The sequence below is a fragment of the Salmo salar genome, chromosome 29, assembly GCF_965601325.2.
Source record: "Salmo salar chromosome 29, fSalSal1, whole genome shotgun sequence".
NCBI classification, from domain to species: domain Eukaryota; kingdom Metazoa; phylum Chordata; class Actinopteri; order Salmoniformes; family Salmonidae; genus Salmo; species Salmo salar.
Genome location: NC_138319.1, coordinates 10,211,206 through 10,232,663, shown reverse-complemented (window position 1 = coordinate 10,232,663; position 21,458 = coordinate 10,211,206). Strand labels below are relative to the sequence as shown.

The following is a 21,458-nucleotide window of genomic DNA, read 5'->3' as shown; positions in this document are numbered from 1 at the left end:
ATCAAGTCCACGAGGTCTGGAATTGCCTAGATTTTTTGTTTATCCTTTCAATTAAGCCGTAGACAACAAGGTGTGGGGAGTTCCTTACTAATTAGTGACCTTCATTTATCAATCAAGGGCGGAGCGAAAATCCAGACACTCAGCCCTCAGTGGAATGAGTTTGACACCTGTGCCTTAGCAGCTGCATTGGCTTCAATCAGGTCACAGAGGGAGGAAGGAGAACACCCTTACGTACGTGTGCAGGGAGGGAGGAGGTATTAGCCCGCTACCATGCATGTTTCTGCTTCATCCCCACTGCATGAGGGGTCCTGAGCCCCTCTATTTATCATCCAGCTGTCTGAAGTCAACCTCTACTTGCCTGGTTTGGTGTCCCCTTCCCCAGTCCTGCTTCTGGACTTTCCGGCCCTGGTCCTTTTCTCCCCTGATCCTACCTGCTTTTGCTCCAGTCTTCAAGATCCAAGTCTCCAAGGTTAAGGTGACATTTACCAATTTAAGAACATTTAAAAGGTAAATCAGTGGTGATAAGTATTTCTTGTGCCATTCCATTAATTCTATGAAAGTTGACCATTGTTATGAGGCCTTTTGTTCTCTGCCTCTTTCCTGATTGAAATAAAATGGATTGAGCATTGCTGGGCCTAACCCAAGAGACAGCGTGGAGGTGGATCATCATGTGACTTTTGCCATAAAGAGCTCACTAAACCCATAGAGAATGATAGAGGACTCTAGTGCCCAAAAGCCTGTTTTAGCATGGGCACTGCCATTGAGGATTTTCACCATTTTTTTTAAGTAGTCAACTGGGTGGGACTTTCCATGGGTTAAGGAAGGATTACATAATTCCATTCAGCTCATCAGGAGGGATCAGCTGGAAGTAAATCTCAAACCTTGGCTTTATACCTGTTCAAATACTCCACATGGCAGTATATACCTTTTCAGCTTGTTTACCAACTCAGCAAATTCAAATCAAATGTATTTATATAGCCCTTCTTACATCAGCTGATATCTCAAAGTGCTGCACAGAAACCCAGCCTAAAACCCCAAACAGCAAGTAATGCAGGTGTAGAAGCACTGTGGCTAGGAAAAACTCCCTAGAAAGGCCAAAACCTAGGAAGAAACCTAGAGGAACCAGGCTATGAGGGGTGGCCAGTCCTCTTCTGGCTGTGCTGGGTGGAGATTATAACAGAACATGGCCATGATGTTAAAATGTTCATAAATGACCAGCATGGTCAAATAATAATAATCACAGTAGTTGTCGAGGGTGCAACAAGTCAGCACCTCAAGAGTAAATGTCAGTTGGCTTTTCATAGCCGATCATTGAGAGTATCTCTACCGCTCCTGCTGTCTCTAGAGCGTTGAAAACAGCAGGTCTGGGACAGGTAGCACGTCTGGTGAACAGGTCAGGGTTCTATAGCCGCAGGCAGAACAGTTGAAACTGGAGCAGCAGCACGGCCAGGTGGACTGGGGACAGCAAGGAGTCATCATGCCAGGTAGTCCTGAGGCATGGTCCTAGGGCTCAGGTCCTCCAAAAGAGAAAGAGAGAATTAGAGAGAGCATACTTAAATTCACACAGGACACCGGATAAGACAGGAGAAATACTCCAGATATAACAGACTGACCCTAGCCCCCCGACACAAATTACTGCAGCATAAATACTGGAGGCTGAGACAGGAGGGGTCAGGAGACACTGTGGCACCATCCGATGATACCCCCAGACAGGGCCAAACAGGCAGGATATAACCCCACCCACTTTGCCAAAGCACAGCCCCCACACCACTAGAGGGATATCTTCAACCACCAACTTACCATCCTGAGACAAGGCCGAGTATAGTCCACAAAGATCTCCGCCACGGCACAACCCAAGGGGGGGCGCCAACCCAGACAGGAAGACCACGTCAGTGACTCAACCCACTCAAGTGACGCACCCCTCCTAGGGACGGCATGGAAGAACACCAGTAAGCCAGTGACTCAGCCCCTGTAATAGGGTTAGTGGCAGAAAATCCACAAGGGCGGAAGTAGAAAGAAATTGATTTAAAAATGGAGGCCTCAATAGCACTGCTCATGTGCAGACGGTATAATTGGGGGGATAAGAGTTTTATCTTTGAGTAAACCAGACCTAAATACTGAATCACCTGGAACATTAGACTGATGAACACTGTCTACAAAGATCTCATCTCAACCTGCCATAATGATTTAAGACTGAAGTCAGCTATTTATGACTTATATTAATTAAGTTGTAGTTTCCACATTCATTAAGTGGTTAAAATGTAACCAATGTCTTGTAGGTCAATGTGCTGTAGTAATATGTGCAAGGGTTTTTGATGCCACACCTTGTCTCTTTAATGCAAAGGTCAGGCGCCACTCAATGTCCATAGGAACAATTTTAGTTATGAAAAGGTATGTGTAAAGACACATTCTCTCATCTTGTACTGCTGTATCACAAGTCACTACTGTTCAAACCATTTTAATTAGCAATTATGTTGCCTGTGTCCACTCCTCTGACAAGACATTTTGGTTCAAACAACTTTATTCAGTTTAATCAAAACAGGTACTGAACATAGGTCAAAATACCCTTTTATCGATGACCTAAAAATACTGTAGAACATTAATTACTGGAAATATAACTGACTTTGCTGCCCGCATTCAGTAGCTCTTAAAACCAAAGCCTTTCAAGTTTAACAGAGCATAAAATAAAATGGATGCGTTTTGACTGTAGCAGTGGAATATGGGTACAGGTTTTACGACATGATTGAGGTAACCTAAGAGAAACATTATGCAGAGGGAATATGGTTATTGATAGACGTGAGTCTCATGAAAGTGATATGTTGTATTGCTCTTCTTTGGCAGTGTCATCTCAATTTCAGATCCACAGAAGGTCGTGTGCAGTAGATATTTAATCATTTAAAAAAATAAAATTGTAATCGATTATTTTTGCAGTAGATTCAACATAACATATTACAAGGTTTAACTACTAATGCTGCATGTTTCAATACACGGTGCTATGAAAGTTCAGTTCTCACAGTAACGTCACTGTCAAACATAAGCCACACCTAGGAGGAAAAAGTCAAATGGAAATCAGCTGGATAGACTCAATCGGATTGGCTCGTTGTACCACCCTTTACCCAGTGTGGCAGCGTGAGATTGGACCTACACAGATGTAATTAGCCCCTCCCCTTTCATTAATGACGGAGTTGAACTGTGGACTTAATCATCTTCACTTAGTGATTTCTGACATTTGGTGGGATCTTCAATAAAAGAAAATGTGCTTGTCAGGGTTAGCTGTCCATGGTCTCTCTTGACCATAAAACGTCCAAGACCAGTCCAATAGGTCTTGGGACGGTTTCTTTCAGAGTCCAGCGTCCAAGCAGAGGCTGGTTTGGAGTCGAGGACGTGGTTCGAAAGGCCTTGCGGTTCAGAGGAAGGTCCTTCCATCAAATGACCAGGCATAGGGTCAGTTCTTAGGTCAGGGACCATGATGGAGGATAAAGATCACAGTAAACGGGAGACTCTAGATACCATGGGCATTTCAAAAATGTCCTTCACGGTATGGTTTTGATCCAGCTGATGTGAAACATGCACTTGTCGGGATATCCTTCCTCTAAATGAGCAAACGGCTTTCTGGCTCTACAAAACATTGAGACAGAGAGAAAAAAAAAACAGATGAAAAGAAAACAAACGGGGAGGATGTATAGGCCTACATATTTGGCCTGCATGGGCTTGTCTTCCATCGGGAGAGCGTTAGACACAGAGAGCTTTGGGGAACCTGCAGACAAGGAGAGAACAAGGTAGTGTCAATCACGTCTCTGTCTAGACACAAAACACACATGCACTGATAAAAGTATATATGTAAGACTGAGGCCCATTTGTGCACTAGAGTATAAGCCGGTAGTAACATTATCGTAACACGATCCCACCTGTCCTCAGTGAATCCCTCTATCTCCTCATCATCATTCAGCTCCATGTCCAACTCATTGTCAAGACAACCGCGGCCGTACCCACTCAGGACACTTTGGAAATAAAGCAGAAATATCATGACTGCTTATTCAAACATACCGGTACATCGGTTTTCTCTGGTTGACAGATTGCTTTTGGAGTTGATCTGTTAGGTCCCCTTCCCTAGCCTTTCGTCCTCCTGGTAATGGATTACACTCCCATACCACATGAGACCAGACAGGCTTTAGGTTGTGTACCAGCTGCCTCGGCACATCAAGCCCAATCAACTCCTGCTGCTGTATAGTGAAAGCCACCCCCCCCAGAACCAGTAGAATATGCTGGTTTGGTGTGAGCAATTCATACCAGCAACGCGAGACAGATTTTCTGATTTTATAACATACATGATGGACCATAGAAATTAATCCACAGGCCACCAACTATTTCATACTGGCTGTAGAACTAACAAACTCATATGTTTTGTCAAAGATTGCATGGAGAGAGAGTGAGGTCTGCTGTGGCTGCTCACCTGACGGAGCGACAGGTGAAGAATACAATCCTCTTCAGCCTCTTGTTGTAGAAGAAGTAGTTGAAGGACCAGAGGCTGCCTTCCTCACCAAAGGGGTCTGAGTCCAGGTCAGGGTTGTAGCTGAGGACAAAGAGGGACATATAAATATACTTCATATACTGGCAGCAAACAAGAATCAGAAAACATACTGTACATGTACCTTCACACACACACACCTGTATATGTCACATTCCTGCAGGCTAATTTCCTGGTCGATGAAGTTCCACAGCTCTGGCCCCAGGGAATTGAACTCCACTCCAACTGATGAGTACAGGCTGCTGTTTACTGCATTCGCCACCTGGAGGAGGCACGGCACACAATCATTACAACTTCTCATTCTCCTTACAGATGAATAGACCTCTTAAGGCCTTTGCTGCATGTCGGATTCAGACTTCTACGATTATCACGTCACTGTGCGATGTTACCAAATTAAAATCTTGATATTAACCTGGCCAGATTGTACGACTTTCTTCAGGTCTGCAATTGGCTTGCGAGGCTACGTCAGCCGACATAGGCTGTCAACTGCAGAGGTGTATTTGACCTGTGCATGTGCCAACACCAGCAACACAAGCCTCACTCTATGCTTATGCGCGAGTGAAGTGTGTTTGGAAAAACTGAAAGAATACATCTTAGAAAAAGTTCACATACAAACTTTTTGTCCAAACTCAAATAGGCTTCCCCAAAATAACATGGTCGCTGTGGTAGAACGTTTATTTTGACTGGTGATTTTGTGCATTCCTCAAAATCCCACCAGGTAGCCTAAACAAGATGATTATTAGGGAAATCATTATTCTTGCACAGCATGTAAAAGTTTCAAACTATTATACGAATATGACTTTTCACAATAATCGTATTATTGTGTGCATACTCTGTGCCGGCCGTGTTCCTATTGGTCAGTCACCGGGATCAGCTCGTAAAACTAGCCACACTACACGACAAAGGCAAAACCAATCTGACACTGAGAACTTTGCCAGAGCCTACGGCTAAAATCGTACAGTCTGCAAAGGCCTTCACAGCAGCGGTGTCAAACTCAATTCCTGAAAGGCCTCCGTTGTACTTGATTGATCAATTAAGATTATTTATTAGTTAGGTTATAATTAAAGGTTATTGATTAGTCACTTGGTTGTCAGTCTTAATTAGACAAACTGAAAGGTGATAGAAAAGGAACCAGCAGACACACGGTCCTCCAGGAATTGAGCATGACACCTATCTTATAGCCTGTGATATTCTATAAGCCCCTTGTAGAAAATTCACTATCTTCCCCTTATGTGTATGGCTTAGTAACAATGTGCTTCCGGGACTTGCATGGAATGAGTCAGAGCATCTGCATATGAGTATGTGAGCAATTCTGAAATTAGGCTTGAACGGCCGTTTTAATTGGGCTGGTTTAAAGTCATCCCAATGTGGTCTAATCATGAGAGGAACAGAGGTAGTGCTACTGACCCAGTTGAGGCTGGGCTCCCGGCTGAACTCGTGGCCCCGAGCTGCACTGAAGTCGTAGTCGGGCCTGAATGACTCGTTGAGCGTGGTGATGAGGTAGAACAACGTCTTCCTGCAACACTTGTCACTCAGAGGGTTCTCACCATCCTCACTGCTCTTCCCCAGTCTGTGCAAAACAATGGAGATAAGTAGAGGGCGCAAGGGAGAGAGAGAGTGGAGTTATTTGGTTGGGAAGTAAAAAATATTATTCTCCATTCATGTGCCACATAAGACTGATAGTGTATCTACGACACCAGTATCTACAGAGTAGTATTCATTAGTGCACACTGTAGGAACATTTTTCACAATGGAAAACAAAAACAGGTAGTCCCTCCCCCTGTTACGTTCCTAGTGGTCAGACCTGTGTTATGCAAACATTGTGTGGCTGTGGTACTTACTGGGGTGGGCTGGTGGCGCTGGACTGGGGGGGCGAGAGGGCCTCTAGGACATGCGGTTCCCCTTCCTGGCAGAACTGCTTAAACATGTGCTTGTCATCACCAGCCATCTTGCAGGAGTAGCTCTCGATCCTAAAGAGAGAGAAAACCCAGAGTTAAACTGTTGGCATTGTATTAAAAGTGGAATTCCTTTAAATCTGACTGCGGAGGACATGGGTATTGCCTCAAAGTAATCATGTTCCTAATTCAATAACGCAAACTGTATAGTATTTCATCCACTGGCCCTCCCACATTGTATGTTTCTTTGTGTTTATTGCTTTGAACAAGTCTCTGTTGTCTGTTTCATTGAGTTCTATTTGAGGGATGTGGATGGAATGGCACTAGGTTGAGGGAGTGGTGCAGGGTCTGGTCTGGTCATGTTTATTTTCCCCCCAACCTTAGTTATGCAAGAGAAGAGGTTGTGCAACTCAAACTCTGGCTCAGAGACACACTGCGGCTCAGTCTAATTATAGGAAGGAGCAAAGGTCAGGTGGGTGGGTGTCACATGACTGGCCTAGTTTCCATTAACAGACAAATGTGACTCACCACCTGGATTGAGTAGGTCTTATGTAGCAAAATGTTTTTTTTGTTGTTTTTTTTAACATTGGATCAAAGTAGAGACTCAGAGCTACAAAATGGTATGTCATACACTGCATTTGAGGAACAATGGGAAAGTAATTCTGCCTTGAAAGTTGATCAACTTGTAAACTCACTTTTGAGAAAATGGCCTTTGAATGTTTTGGTATCTAGTGAAGAGCTCTTTGTCTACACCCATTCAGCATCGATCACACCCTCTAAAGCATTAGCCCCACCCATCTCGGAGCGCACACTTGACGCTCTGGCCGATGATTTGTTTACCTCTGGATAACATGAAACAGTCTAACCAGCTCTACTGGCAACAATTTCATGACACTTTTTTGCAGATGTTTACTGACACCGGCCATATTCAATGGGTGTTGTACACACGCCACGTAACGTTAGCTAACAAGTCAGCCAGCTAACGTTAGCTAGTTAAACAACAATGAACAAAGTGCCAACAATGCCTAACATTACGCTCTAACTAGAAAAGCAAACAGCTCTGGGAAACGAATAATAACCTTCGCTAAGGAGCCAGCTAGCTAACGTTAGCTAGCTAACAGTACACTTTAGCTTACCCCTTGTGTTGTCTTATGGGTAAAAAAATGACCCACCACTATGTTTAAACAGCAGAGAAAACCCCCTAAATTATATTTTTTCAACTTGAAATTTTATGACTTTTCCTAGCGTGAGCCCAACATTAGAAAAAGTGAAACATTGCCTTTGTTCATATTTCCATGAAAGCTGTACACCACTTGGGTACAAAGATTGTCTTAGGGTAATTTTGACCCGGCAGTTATAAAATCATTTACGCCACAAAAAAAACACGCACACAAATTGAGATTGAACTCAGACAAAACAATCGGTTGCACACAAACACTTCATTGTGCATGTGCAGCATCTCCCCTCCACGAAAAAAACCCACGACTCAAGTTCAGACAAAATAAAAACAATTTCAGACAAAACATTTATTGAAAGCATTGTTTACTAATGGGGAATGCAGCCAGCGGCTATAAATGTTCTCTTTGCTGAAACCATAAGTGCACGTTTCAGTGCCCAACAGGTCGTAGATCATATTTTTTCAGATGTCCAGGAGGAACAAGAGAACAATGATTTTTGAAGAGAAGGAGGTATCTGAAGAGGATGGGGAAGAAATCCCCCAAGCTGAGAGAGACATTTGTGTCAGAACAGCAAAATATGGTCCTTGTCACCATGACAACCAGGGCAGGATGGCAGCACAAAAGGTCATAAAGATGACCCCAGGGCCCACAAGCCATGCAATTGCCCATGCCTAGGACATCGGCTCAACATTCTACATGTTCATCACACCAGCCATCGAACATTTTTTTTCCTGGAGATTACGAATTTGAAGGGTTTCCGTAAATATGGAGACAATTGGAAAAGGATGGATGAGATTGACCTGCGTGCCAACATAGGGCTGCTAATCTTAGCAGATGTGTACAGGTCCCGAGGCGAGGCTACATGTAGACTCTGGGATGCAGCGAGTGGAAGGGTGATTTTCCGTGCCAAGATGCCACGGAGTCTTGCACACTTTCTCAAGAATGCTACGATTTGATAGCCGCGAGTCAAGACCTGCAAGACGTGTGAGAGACAAACTGGCGGCCATAAGAGAGGTCTGGGAGAAGTGGGTGGAGCGTCTGCCACACCTCTACAACCCTGGGCCTGAAGTAACAGTGAATGAGCAACTGGTTCCATTCAGAGGTACATTTTTATTTCATATCTGTATTGTACAGTTGAAGTTGGAAGTTTACACACCTCAACCAAATACATTTAAACTCAGTTTTCCACAATTCATGACATTTAATCCTAGTAAAAATTCCCTGTCTTAGGTCAGGTAGGATCACCACTTATTTTAATGTGAAATGTCAGAATGTGATTTTTATTTCAGCTTTTTTGTTTTATCACATTCCCAGTGTGTCAGAAGTTTACATACTCAATTAGTATTAGGTAGCATTGCCTTTAAATTGTTTAACCTGGGTCAAACGTTTCAGGTAGCCTTCCACAAGCTTCCCACAATAAGTTGGGTGAATTTTGGCCCATTCCTCCTGACAGAGCTGGTGTAACTGAGTCAGGTAAGTAGGCCTCCTTGTACGCACACACTTTTTCAGTTCTGCCCACACATTTTCTAGGGGATTGAGCTCAGGGCTTTGATGGCCATTCCAATACCTTGACATCGTTGTCCTTAAGCCATTTTGCCACAACTTTGGAAGTATGCTTGGGGTCATTGTCCATTTGGAAGACTCATTTGCGACCCAGCTTTAACTTCCTGACTGATGCCTTGATGTTGCTTCAATATATCCACAAAATTTTCCTGCCTCATGCCACCATCCATTTTGTGAAGTGCACCAGTCTCTCCTGCAACAAAAGCACCCCAACAACATGCTGCTGCCACACCCATGCTTCACGGTTGGGATGGTGTTCTTTGGCTTGCAAGCCTCCCCCTTTTCCTCCAAACATAACGATGGTCATTATGGCCAAACAGTTCTATTTTTGTTTCATCAGACCAGAGGACATTTCTCAAAAAAGTACGATCTTTGTCCCCATGTGCAGTTGCAAACCGTAGTCTGGCTTTTTTAAGGCGGTTTTGGAGCAGTGGCTTCTTCCTTGCTGAGAGGCCTTTCAGGTTATGTCGATATGGGACTTGTTTTACTGTGGGTATAGATACATTTGTACCTGTTTCCTCCAGCATTTTCACAAGGTCCTTTGATGTTGATCTGGGATTGATTTACACTTTTCGCATCAAAGTACATTCATCGCTAGGAGACAGAACGGGTCTTCTTCCTGAGCGGTAGGACGGCTGCGTGGTCTTTATACTTGCGTACTATTGTTTGTACAGATGAACGTGGTACCTTCAGGAGTTTGGAAATTGCTCCCAAGGATGAACCAGAGATGTAGAGGTCTACAATTTTTTTCTGAGGTCTTGGCTGATTTCTTTTGATTTTCCCATGATGTCAAGCAAAGAGGCACTGAGTTTGAAGGTAGACCTTGAAATACATCCACAGGTACACCTCGAATTGACTCCGATGATGTCAATTATTCTATCAGAAGCTTCTAAAGCCATGACATTTTCTGGAATTTTCAAACCTGTTTAAACACAGTCATCTTTGTATGTAAGCCTCTGACCCACTGGAATTGTGATACAGTGAAATAATCTGTCTGTAAACAATTGTTGAGAATTACTTTTCATGCACAAAGTAGATGTCCTAACCAACTTGCCAAAACTATAGTTTGTTAACAAGGAATTTATGGAGTGTTTGAAAAATGAGTTTATTGCTTCAATCTAAGTGTATGTAAACTTCTGACTTCAACTGGAAGTGATTCACTGTTCATTTATTATGTATTGCTATAATATCATTGATTTGTGATTGTTTTCTGTGACACTGATACAAATTAATGATAATCTCTTTTGTCAAAAGGTCGCTGTCCTTTCTGGAAGTATATGCCCAGCAATTGGAAGATGCAAGTCCACACAGGGAAGCCGACCAGTGGAGGCCCGGAGAAGAACCAGGGGGTGCGGGTTGTGCTTAATGTGACAGATGGACTGAGGGGGCACAATGTCACATGTGACAATTTCTTCACCTTTTATGAACTCAGCCAGCAGCTCCTGAAGAGGAAGATCACCATGGTTGGCACAGTTAGAAAGAACAAGTCTGAGCTCCACCCTGCAGTCCTCGCAACAAGGGGGAGAGAGAGAGAGAGAGAGAGAGAGAGAGAGAGACCGTCTCAAAGTTTGCCTCCACCCTGACCACCACTCTAGTTTCTTAACTCCCAAAGAGGCACAAGAATGTGGTCCTTCTGAGCACACTGCACAAAACGGCTGAGATCAGTGATCGTGAGGACAGGAAGCCCGCCATCATCCTGGAGTACTACAAAGGAGGCGTGGACAACCTGGACAAGATGATTGGAACTTACAGCTGCAGGAGGATGACTGCCCGCTGGCCCCTGGTCATTTTCCATAACATCATTGATGTGTCCTCATACAATGCCTTCGTGATATGGAACAAGATCAACCCTACCTGGATACCTGATAAGTGGAAAAAGAGGGTGTTCCTGGAGAAGCTGGGAAAGGCACTTGTAACCCCACACCTTCAAAGAAGGGAGCGCCTCCCCGGCACAGCAGCCTCTGCAGCGCTTGTGAAAGCTGTTCAGGTGGCTGAATCTTGTCCTGATCCACCGGAGGCTGCAGCTGGGGCAGGTAAGAGGAGGAGATGCCAATTCTGCCCCCCAAAGAAGGACTGTAGAACAAATACTATGTGCTGCACATGTGAGAAATACATCTGCAAAGTCCATGCACACACACTTGCATACTGTCCTACATGTGCTAATTACAGTTGATTGATTTATGTTCTTCATGTTTTTGTTTTGTATCCATCCTATTTTATTCTTATTTATACACCTTGTGGGTGGGGGCAATGGTTAAAAAAAAGGGAGAAGACTAGAATTTTGTTGTTGAATTCCCCATTGTACAGTATATAATAATATCACTGTTGCCCAAAAAGTTCAAGACTTATGGTTTCCCTTAAATAAAATGCATTCAAAACTACTTTCTGCACATTTCTGCTACTTACTTAGGCTATACAACTGCTATCGCTCACAAAAAAATATGTTTACTCCTATGCAGTACCTTTAACAATAAACCTCTACTTTAGTAAAGAAAACAATGACAGGTGTGTTGTAATAAAAACAAGTGGTGTCCACTGATTAAATGCAGTCATTGTGAAAATGGAAAACCCAGATATTCAAAGTTTGAATGACAGGTTGTTTCTCCATGCAAAATAGATTTGGGGTTTAAAATTCAATTAAGCTGCTTTATTTTAGGGGTTAAGTGAAGGCGGGTATACAGAATGTTAAGACATATAGCTAGCTATGTAAACAATGTTTAAGATCACACATGTCACGTAATGTTAGCTAACGAGCCAGCCAGCTAACGTTAGCTAGTTAAACAACAATGAACAACGTGCCAACAATTCCACAGTGCTGGGAGCTAACCAACCAGGTCCAATGTTAGCTAGCTAACATTAGGCTCTAACTAGAAAAGCAAACAACTCTGGGGAAACAAATAACTTCAGCTAGGGAGCCAGCCAGCTAACATTAGCAGTACACTTCATTTCTGCCAAAAAACACGTTTTGCCCAAAATGTTTTAATTACATTCAAAACGGCTCTCCTGTGAAGTCGTGACTTGCGACAAATGCCTAGTTTCCTGAATCGGGCCACAAACAGATTTTTTTTAAACATTGAACAAATAGGGATGGCTGGAGATCAAAACTGTAGAAAGGTTGGCATAAAAAGTTTTGCTAAAAGTGTGGGTGTAGTTAGGCCTAGTTGTGAATAAATGCCAAATTAGGCTATATAGCGGGCGGCAAAGTACGGCCCGCGGGCCATTTCCGGACCACCGGGTACTTCAATTCAGCCCGCGAGACATTTATAATTTATTTATTTTTTACAAAATTATAAAAAAATAAAGTAAAAAAACATTTCATGGTATCCAATTGGTAGTTATAGTCTTGTCCCATTGCTGCAACTCTCATACAGACTCGGGAGAGGCGAAGGTCGAGACCCGTGCGTCCTCCGAAACACCACCCAGCCAAGCCGCACTCCTTCTTGACACAATGCCCGCTTAACCCAGAAGCTAGCCGCACCAACGTGTCAGAAGAAACACCGTACACCTGGCAACCGTGTCAGTGTGCTCGCACCTGGCCCGCCACATGAGTCGCTAGAGCGAGATGGGACAAGGAAATCTCGGCCTGCCAAACCCTCTCCTCCCAGTCACTGCCAGCTGTGACACAGCCTGGGATCGAACCCGGGTCTGTAGTGATGCCTCAAGCACTGCGATGCAGTGCCTTGGACTGCTGCACCACTTGATTTTAACAAACAATTGGTCCCCCCCAAAAATGCGGATTTCAAAATCCCGATGTGGCCATCGAGCCAAAATGTTTGCCCACCCCTGCTATATAGGATAGTTGTTTGTGTAGGTCTATTTGTAACAGACTTCCTGGTTAAATAAAAAAACGTATCCAGAAAGTCATTCTATGGAAAACTATGATAGAATGTGAACCTCAAACATGTGACTGCCTGCTCTTTTGTATCATTATGGGTCCAGTTGTATATTTCTGAGTAATTGCAGACTTTGGCTTTTATTGGGGTGGAAAGAGTTAGCCTCAGAGTCAAATTGTGCCATCATGGGCCATACTAATCCAGTAAGCAGCAGGCTAAACACCATCAGTGCCCAGCTGTGAGCGTGTGTATGCTCCATACCACTCCCCATTACAGTATAAAAATAGCCACACAGGCCTGTTAGAGGACACCCTGTCCTGGGTCAGACTGCCCCCATGGGTCAGAACCATGAAAGGGGTCACCACCACCTGCACCGTTCCCACTGGTTCCACAACCTACAGTCCTTTGTAAAATCCCTGCTCCTACTGTTACCTCAATGCCTGCTGCAGTTTAGTAAATCTACCCCCGTTGCAAAACACTCATCCACCATCCTAAGGGATCAATACTTTTTGTGAGAGATTACACCACCTTAGCAAAATTGTCCATATTACCAGTAATCACTACAGGGCTTGATGTGGATTAGGGCTCAAATCCTATGGCAATTCTATTGCATAAAACCCAATATTGCCTCATCTGGTCCTGCTCAGGCACTTTTCAGGTAGCCTACACCACATCTTTAGCACAGAGACACCTCTGTGGGAGTTCAGTTGACCATATTATTCCGACAGTTTATTGTTTACCTCTGTGTTTACATATGCAGTGTCCTCAGGTGTGACTTTACCCTTCATAGGCTGTATGGTTTTGTTGATGCTCCCAGAGAGCCTCAAAGTGTTATGCTTGCCTTTTAAAATAGAGCCTATTAACCCAATAAGAAACACACCCCTGAAGAGAGGCACAGAATGCATGCACCATCCACAGAGGAGGTAGGGTGAGGGGTGTGTTATAGTCCATGAACAGCTGACCCTGTAGTAGTAGCAGCCTACAGTTCCATCTGTCACCATGCACTTGCGGTTCACACCCAGGCCTACTAAAGGACAGTACATTTAGTCACGGTTAAAAATTTGAACCTACAGTACCATTCAAAAATTTGGAACCCTACTCATTCAAGAGTTTTTATTTTTACTATTTTCTACATTGTAGAATATTAGTTTAGACAAACTATGAAATAACACATGGAATTATGTAGTAACCAAAAGTGTTAAACAAAATGTATATATATTTTATATCCTTCAAAGTAGCTACCCTTTGCCTTGATGATAGCTTTGCACACTCTTGGCATTCGCTCAACCAGCTTCAATCAATCAAATGTATTTATAAAGCCCATTTAACATCAGCCGATGACAAAGTGCTATACAGAAACAACAGGGTTGCCTAAACCCCAAACAGCAAGCAATGCAGATGTAGAAGCACGGTAGCTAGAGGTCGACCGATTATGATTTTAATGCCGATACCGATTATTGGAGGACCAAAAAAGCTGATACCGATTTAAAATCGGCCAATGTAAAAAAAAAAAGCCTTTTGTTATGACAATTACAACAATACTGAATGAACACTTATTTTAACTTAGTATTTATGTATTATATTATCAATTTAGCCTCATAAATAAATGAAACATGTTCAATTTGGTTTAAATAATGCAAAAACAGTGTTGGAGAAGAAAGTAAAAGTGCAATATGTGCCATGTAAAAAAGCTAACGTTCAAGTTCCTTGCTCAGACCATGAGAACATATGAAAGCTGGTGGTTCCTTTTAACATGAGTCTTCAATATTCCCAGGTAAGAAGTTTTAGGTTGTAGTTATTATAGGAACATTTCTCTATACGATTTGTATTTCATATACCTTTGACTATTGGATGTTCTTATAGGCACTTTAGTATTGCCAGTGTAACAGTATAGCTTCCATCCCTCTCCTCGCTCCTACCTGGGCTCGAACCAGGAACACATCGACAACAGCCACCCTCAAAGCAGCGTTACCCATGTAGAGCAAGGGAAACAACTACTCCAAGTCTCAGAGCGAGTGACGTTTGAAACGCTATTAGCGCGCACCCGCTAACTAGCTAGCCATTTCACATCAGTTACACCAGCCTTTTCTTGGGAGTTGATAGGCTTGAAGTCATAAACAGCGCAATGAAGAGCTGCTGGCAAAACACACGAAAGAGCTGTTTGAATGAATGCTTACGAGCCTGCTGGTCCCTACCACCGCTCAGTCAGACTGCTCTATCAAATCATAGACTTATTATAATAAACACACAGAAATACGAGCCTTAGGTCATTAATATGGTCGAATCCGGAAACTATCATCTCGAAAAGAAAACGGTTTTTTTTCTTTCAGTGAAATACGGAACCGTTCCATATTTTATCTAACGGGTGGCATCCCTAAGTCTAAATATTCCTGTTACATTGCACAACCTTCAATGTTGTGTCATAATTACGTAAAATTCTGGCAAATTAGTTCGCAACGAGCCAGGCGGCCCAAACTGTTGCATATACCCTGACTCTGCGTGCAATGAATGTAAGAGAACTGACACAATTTCACCTAGTTAATAATATTGCCTTCTAACCTGGATTTCTTTTAGCTAAATATGCAGGTTTAAAAATATATACTTGTGTATTGATTTTAAGAAAGGCATTCATGTTTATGGTTAGGTACAATCGTGTAACGATTGTGCTTTTTTCGCAAATGCGCTTTTGTTAAATCATCCCCCGTTTGGCGAAGTTGGCTGTCTTTGTTAGGAAGAAATAGTATTCACACAGTTCGCAACGAGCCAGGCGGCCCAAACTGCTGCATATACCCTGACTCTGTTGCAGAGGTGACACATTTTCCCTAGTTATAAGAAATTCATGTTAGCAGACAATATTAACTAAATATGCAGGTTTAAAAATATATACTTGTGTATTGATTTTCAGAAAGACATTGATGTTTATGGTTAGGTACACGTTGGAGCAACGACAGTTCTTTTTCGTGAATGCGCACCACATCGATTATATGCAACAGGCTAGATAAACTAGTAATATCATCAATCACGTGTAGTTAACTAGTGATTCTGATTGTTTTTTTTATAAGATAAGTTTAATGCTAGCTAGCTACTTACCTTGGCTTCTTACTGCATTCGCATAACAGGCAGGCTCCTCGTGGAGTGCAATGTAAAGCAGGTGGTTAGAGCGCTGGACTAGTTAACCGTAAGGTTGCAAGATTGAATTCCCAAGCTGACAAGGTAAAATTCTGTCGTTCTGCCCCTGAACAAGGCAGTTAACCCACCGTTCCTAGGCCGTCATTGAAAATAAGAATGTGTTCTTAACTGACCTGCCTAGTTAAAAAAATATATATAAATTCGGCAAATCGGTGGCCAAAAATGTGGAGATTATAACACTACATGGCCAAGATACTCAAACCTCCATAGATGACACGCAGGGTCAAATAATAATGATAATCACAGTGGTTGTAGAGGGTGCAACAGGTCAGCACCTTAGGAGTAAATGTCAGTTGGCTTTCACAGCGTCACCTGGAATGCTTTTCCAACAGTCTTGAAGGAGTTCCCAAATACGTTGAGCATTTGTTGGCTGCTTTTCCTTCACTCTGCGGTAATACTCATCCCAAACCATCTCAACTGGGTTGAGGTCAGGTGATTGTGGAGGCCAAGTCATCTGAAGCAGCACTCCATCACTCTCCTTCTTGGTCAAATAGCCCTTACACAGCCTTGAGTTTTGTTGGGTCATTGTCCTGTTGAAAAACAAATGATAGTGGGACTAAGGGCAAACCAGATGGGATGGCGTATCGCTTCAGAATGCTGTGGTAGTCATGCTGGTTGTGTGCCTTGAATTCTAAATAAATCAGACAGTGCCACCACCAAAGCACCCCCAAACCATCACACCTCCTCCTCCATGCTTCACGGTTGGAACCACACATGTTGAGATCATCCATATTGACTGACCTTCATGTCTTAAAGTAATGATGGACTGTTGTTTCTCTTTGCTTATTTGAGGTGTTCTTGCCATAATATGGACTTGGTCTTTTACCAAATAGGGCTATTTTCTGTATACCACCCCTACCTTATCACAACACAACTGATTGGCTCGTGTTTCTTGGCCCAAGCAAGTCTTTTTCTTATTGGTGTCCTTTAGTAGTGGTTTCTTTGCAGCAATTTGACCATGAAGGCCTGATTCACGCAGTTGATGTTGAGATGTGTCTGTTACTTGAACTCTGAAGCATTTATTTGGGCTGCAATTTCTGAGGCTGGTAACCCTACTGAACTTATCCTTTGAAGCAGCGGTGACTGTGGGTCTTCCTTTCCTGTGGCGGTCCTCATGAGAGCCAGTTTCATCATAGCACTTGATGGTTTTTGCGACTGCACTTGAAGAAACTTTAAAAGTAATTTACATTTTCCGTATTTATTGACCTTCATGTCTTAAAGTAATGATGGACTGTCATTTCTCTTTGATTATTTGAGCTGTTCTTGCCATAATATGGACTTGGTCATTTACCAAATAGGGCTATCTTCTCTATACCAACCCCTATCTTGCCACAACTGATTGTCTCAAACGCATTAAGGAAAGAAATTCCACAAATTAACTTAACAAGGCACACCTGTTAATTGAAATGCATTCCAGGTTGACTACCTCATGAAGCTGGTTGAGAGTGCAAAGCTGTCATCAAGGCAAAGGGTGGCTACTTTGAAGAATCTCAAATATATTTTGATTTGTTTAACACTTTTTTGGTTACTACATGATTCTGTTTCATAGTTTTGATGTCTTCATTATTATTCTACAATGTAGAAAATAGTAAAAAATTAAGAAAAACCCTTGAATGAGTAGGTGCGTCCAAACTTTTGAATGGTACTTTATGTGGTAGTCATGCAACTGTAACGCAGGCTTTACAAAACACTCTGTGACAAGTGATTAGATATGAGGTAATTTGATCGACTGATGATGCTGGTCTAGTGCTGTTATGGTAATTACCTTCCAAGGATGCGAGACTCTCCCGTTTCAACACAGAGTTGAGAGCTCAGGGCTTCAAAACTGCTGTTTTCTAACAGTTTCATTGCTGCCTGTGAAAGGAAAGGGAAACGTTAAAATAGACAGTCCATCAGCCATTCAATAATACTTTTTCACGGCTTCCTTAGTGGGAAAATGGGGCGTATGAAATAAATGTTATCGTTATTAATCTACTTGGCAGGGGCAGGTTGAGCAAATTTGCCCAGTGAAGTAGGTTTGCAGCAATATGTGGATGCAACCTGGTCTCAGAGCATTTTGTATAATTCTGTAAGTAAATCCGAGATACTCCATTTAGTAAAATATGTTACTTTCCTAAGGTATGTATTAGTTTGCAGTGGTGTAAAGTACTTAAGTAAAAATTCTTTAAAGTAGTTTTTTTGGATATCTTTACTATTCATATTTTTGATGAGTTTTACCTTTACTTCTACTTCACTACGTTCCTGAAGAAAATAATGTACTTTTTACTCCACACATTTTCCCTGACACCCAAAAGTACTTAACATTTTGAATGCTTAGCAGGACAGGACAATGGTCTAATTCACACACTTAAAGAGAAAATCCCTGGTCATCCCTACTGCATCTGATCTGACAGACTCATTAAACACAAATGCTTTGTTTGTAAATTAAGTCTGTTGGAGTGTGCCCCTGGCTATCCATAAATAAAAAAAAAATAAAAAAAAATCTGCCATCTGGTTTGCATAATATAAGGAATTTGATATTATTTGTACTTTTACTACACAAGTATATTTAAAACCCAAACTTTGTTTTACTTTTACTCCAGTAGGATTTTACTGGGTGACTTTTACTTGAGTCATTTTCTATTAAGGTATCTTTACTTTTACTCAAGTATGACAATTGGGTACTTTTTCCACCACTGTCAGTTTGTGGAACCCATCACCCATTTCATATGATATGAATTACAATTCGTATTATGTTACGAATTTGCAAAACATATATGTTACGAATTCTAGCCTCAAAGCTCAATGATGATATTTGATATAGCTACAGTAGCTGCACCCCCAGATAAATTTGTTAGTTACATTACACTGTTTAGTGTCTGATTCCACTGGCCCATTTAATAAGCATAGGGGGGCAACCAAAGATTATTAAGTATTCTAATTCCTAATTCTATTGGGACACCCCGTGGGGAAATATGGAAAGTAAACAAAAAACGACCAACCCCTTTCTGTCTAGCTGACCCCATCCCCCACTAAACCTCTGTTTGCTAGGTAGTTGGCTACAGTAGCTAGCTAATCTACACATTTCACACAAACGTTCTTCTTACCAAAGATAACGCGTCGACGCTCTTTGTGAAACTGAAATGTCTTTACAAATTTCACTGATGATGTTTCTCTTAGCGGGTAACGACGCGCAACAGATTTGTTGTTGTTATGCAAGTTAGCTAGCAAGCACTGACTGTGTCAGAGCAGTTAGTCCCTAAACTTCAGCAATTTAAAAAGATACTCGTACGAGATTGATTTATCGTTAAAGCTTTTATCGAAACACTTCTTATGCCGATTAAATGAGACGACATCAAGTCCAAAGATCCCCTGAATCCGTCTGACTTGGATTGCAGCGGCATCCCTTTTGACAGATTTACGTTTACCGAGATAAGCTAACGTTAGCTTGCTAGCTACAGTTTCTGTCAGATCAAGTCGCCTTTTCGAAGCGACTTGATCCCTTGCACTGCTTCTATCTACTTCGCAAAGTCCCTGTGTAATTTTTGATTAGCAATACTGATCATTTGAAAGCAAACCACACAACCGCGTCGATGAAAACGTAATAAATCCACTGTATTTAACCCCCGCCCACTGTAAACCATGATATACATTTTCATTGTCAAGGACCACACCTACTTATTGAGTGTCGCTTTGTAGTGCTCTGAATGGCTGACTGACATGTCCTTATAAACCACTGATGGTTATGATTGGTCAAAATGGTGTGTCGTTTAATAATTCTAGATTGACAGGCGACGTACAGCCCTGTTGGAAGTCAAAGGCATCAATTCTTCCGACAACAAAAGCTGAGTGGCAACCCTTAACTGCATGATAACAATGCCTAAAACGAGTTGATTCATAGTCAATTTCTGTACAGTTATTTGTCTGTTCTAACAAGGCAGGAATGACAACAGGGGATTTTTTTTTTTTTTTTTACAGATTACCTGCAATCATGAAACACTAAGTACATAAGACTCAAGAACTGTCAGAAAAGCGAAGAAACTGCAAGACCTGAACACACACAGCTTGCAGTATAGAGTCAGCTCCGATCATTTCATCACTGGTAAGGGACAGATCGCAATTTATTCGGGGGAGAGGTGGTCCAAAGTAGGGGAGGGTTGTCAAACTTTTTTTTTCCTTTGGGGAGGGTTGTGTGTGTTTTAAAATGTTTATTGTACACGGGAGGGAGTGCATCCCCCCACAACAAACGCATCACAACACACAGGTTAAATTTTTTTTTTTTAAACTCTGACCCAATGACATTAATTTAGGGACAGGTCGAAAAGCATTCAACATTTATGGCAATTTAGCTAGCTAGCTAATTTGTCATATTTAGCTAGCTTGCTGTTGCTAGCTAATTTGTCCTGGGATATAAACATTGAGTTGTTATTGTACCTGAAATGCACAAGGTCCTCTACTCTGACAATTAATCCACACATAAAACTGTCAACCGAATCGTTTCTAGTCATCTCTCCTCCTTCAAGACTTTTTCTTCTCTTGACTTTATATTGCGATTGGCAACTTTCATAAATTAGATGCATTATCGCCACTGACCTCATTCGTCTTTCTGTCACCCACGTGGGTATAACCAATGAGCAGATTGCACGTGGGTACCTGCTTCTATTAACCAATGAGGAGATGGGAGAGGCAGGACTTGCAGCGCGATCTGCGTCACAAATAGAACTGACTTCTATTTTGGCCCTTGGCAAAGCAGATGCTCGCGAGCAGTGTGGGTGCAATAATTGAATAATATAGATTTCTACATTTATTTTGCAACGCTGGCGCACACAACGCAAGCGCTGTAGTTAGGGTATTATGCGCTATCCTTTCTGTGTGCTAACTTTCATCTATCCAGCATTCATAGTGTTTTCTGTGTGCTAACTTTTCATCTATCCAGCCCTCTATGCACCATTCATAGTGACAATAGTGGAAGGTGGATCGTTTGTTCAGATCTGCAATAGGCTAACTAGCAATCATGCCACACATAAACTACCACACATAAAAATCATACCACACAATCATACCACACATTAGCTCAGTTGGTAGAGCATGGTGTTTGCAACACCAGGGTTGTGGGTTCGATTCCCACGGGGGGCCAGCACAGGAAAAAAAAAATTATGAAATGTATGCATTCACTACTGTAAGTCGCTCTGGATAAGAGCGTCTGCTAAATGACTAAAATGTAAAATGTAAAAATATTATTAAGCTTTAGCTACTGCAAGCCTATGATATGAAGGCAATGTGCACCGGCGCT

General features: G+C 42.2%; 1 protein-coding gene across 1 annotated transcript; it reads right to left on the bottom strand.

Annotated features, from left to right (window-relative positions):
• Positions 1-2,870: 2,870 nt before the first annotated feature.
• maf1b (MAF1 homolog, negative regulator of RNA polymerase III b) lies at positions 2,871-19,787 on the bottom strand. The gene is made up of 8 exons (XM_014180640.3): positions 19,273-19,787; positions 17,952-18,040; positions 6,370-6,498; positions 5,936-6,098; positions 4,669-4,790; positions 4,454-4,573; positions 3,909-4,001; positions 2,871-3,757 (listed from the first exon to the last, which is right to left on the bottom strand). Exons 2-8 carry the CDS (start codon positions 18,032-18,034, stop codon positions 3,733-3,735), a joined length of 735 nt encoding a protein of 244 aa, XP_014036115.1. The 5' UTR covers positions 18,035-18,040; positions 19,273-19,787; the 3' UTR covers positions 2,871-3,732.
• Positions 19,788-21,458: the final 1,671 nt, after the last annotated feature.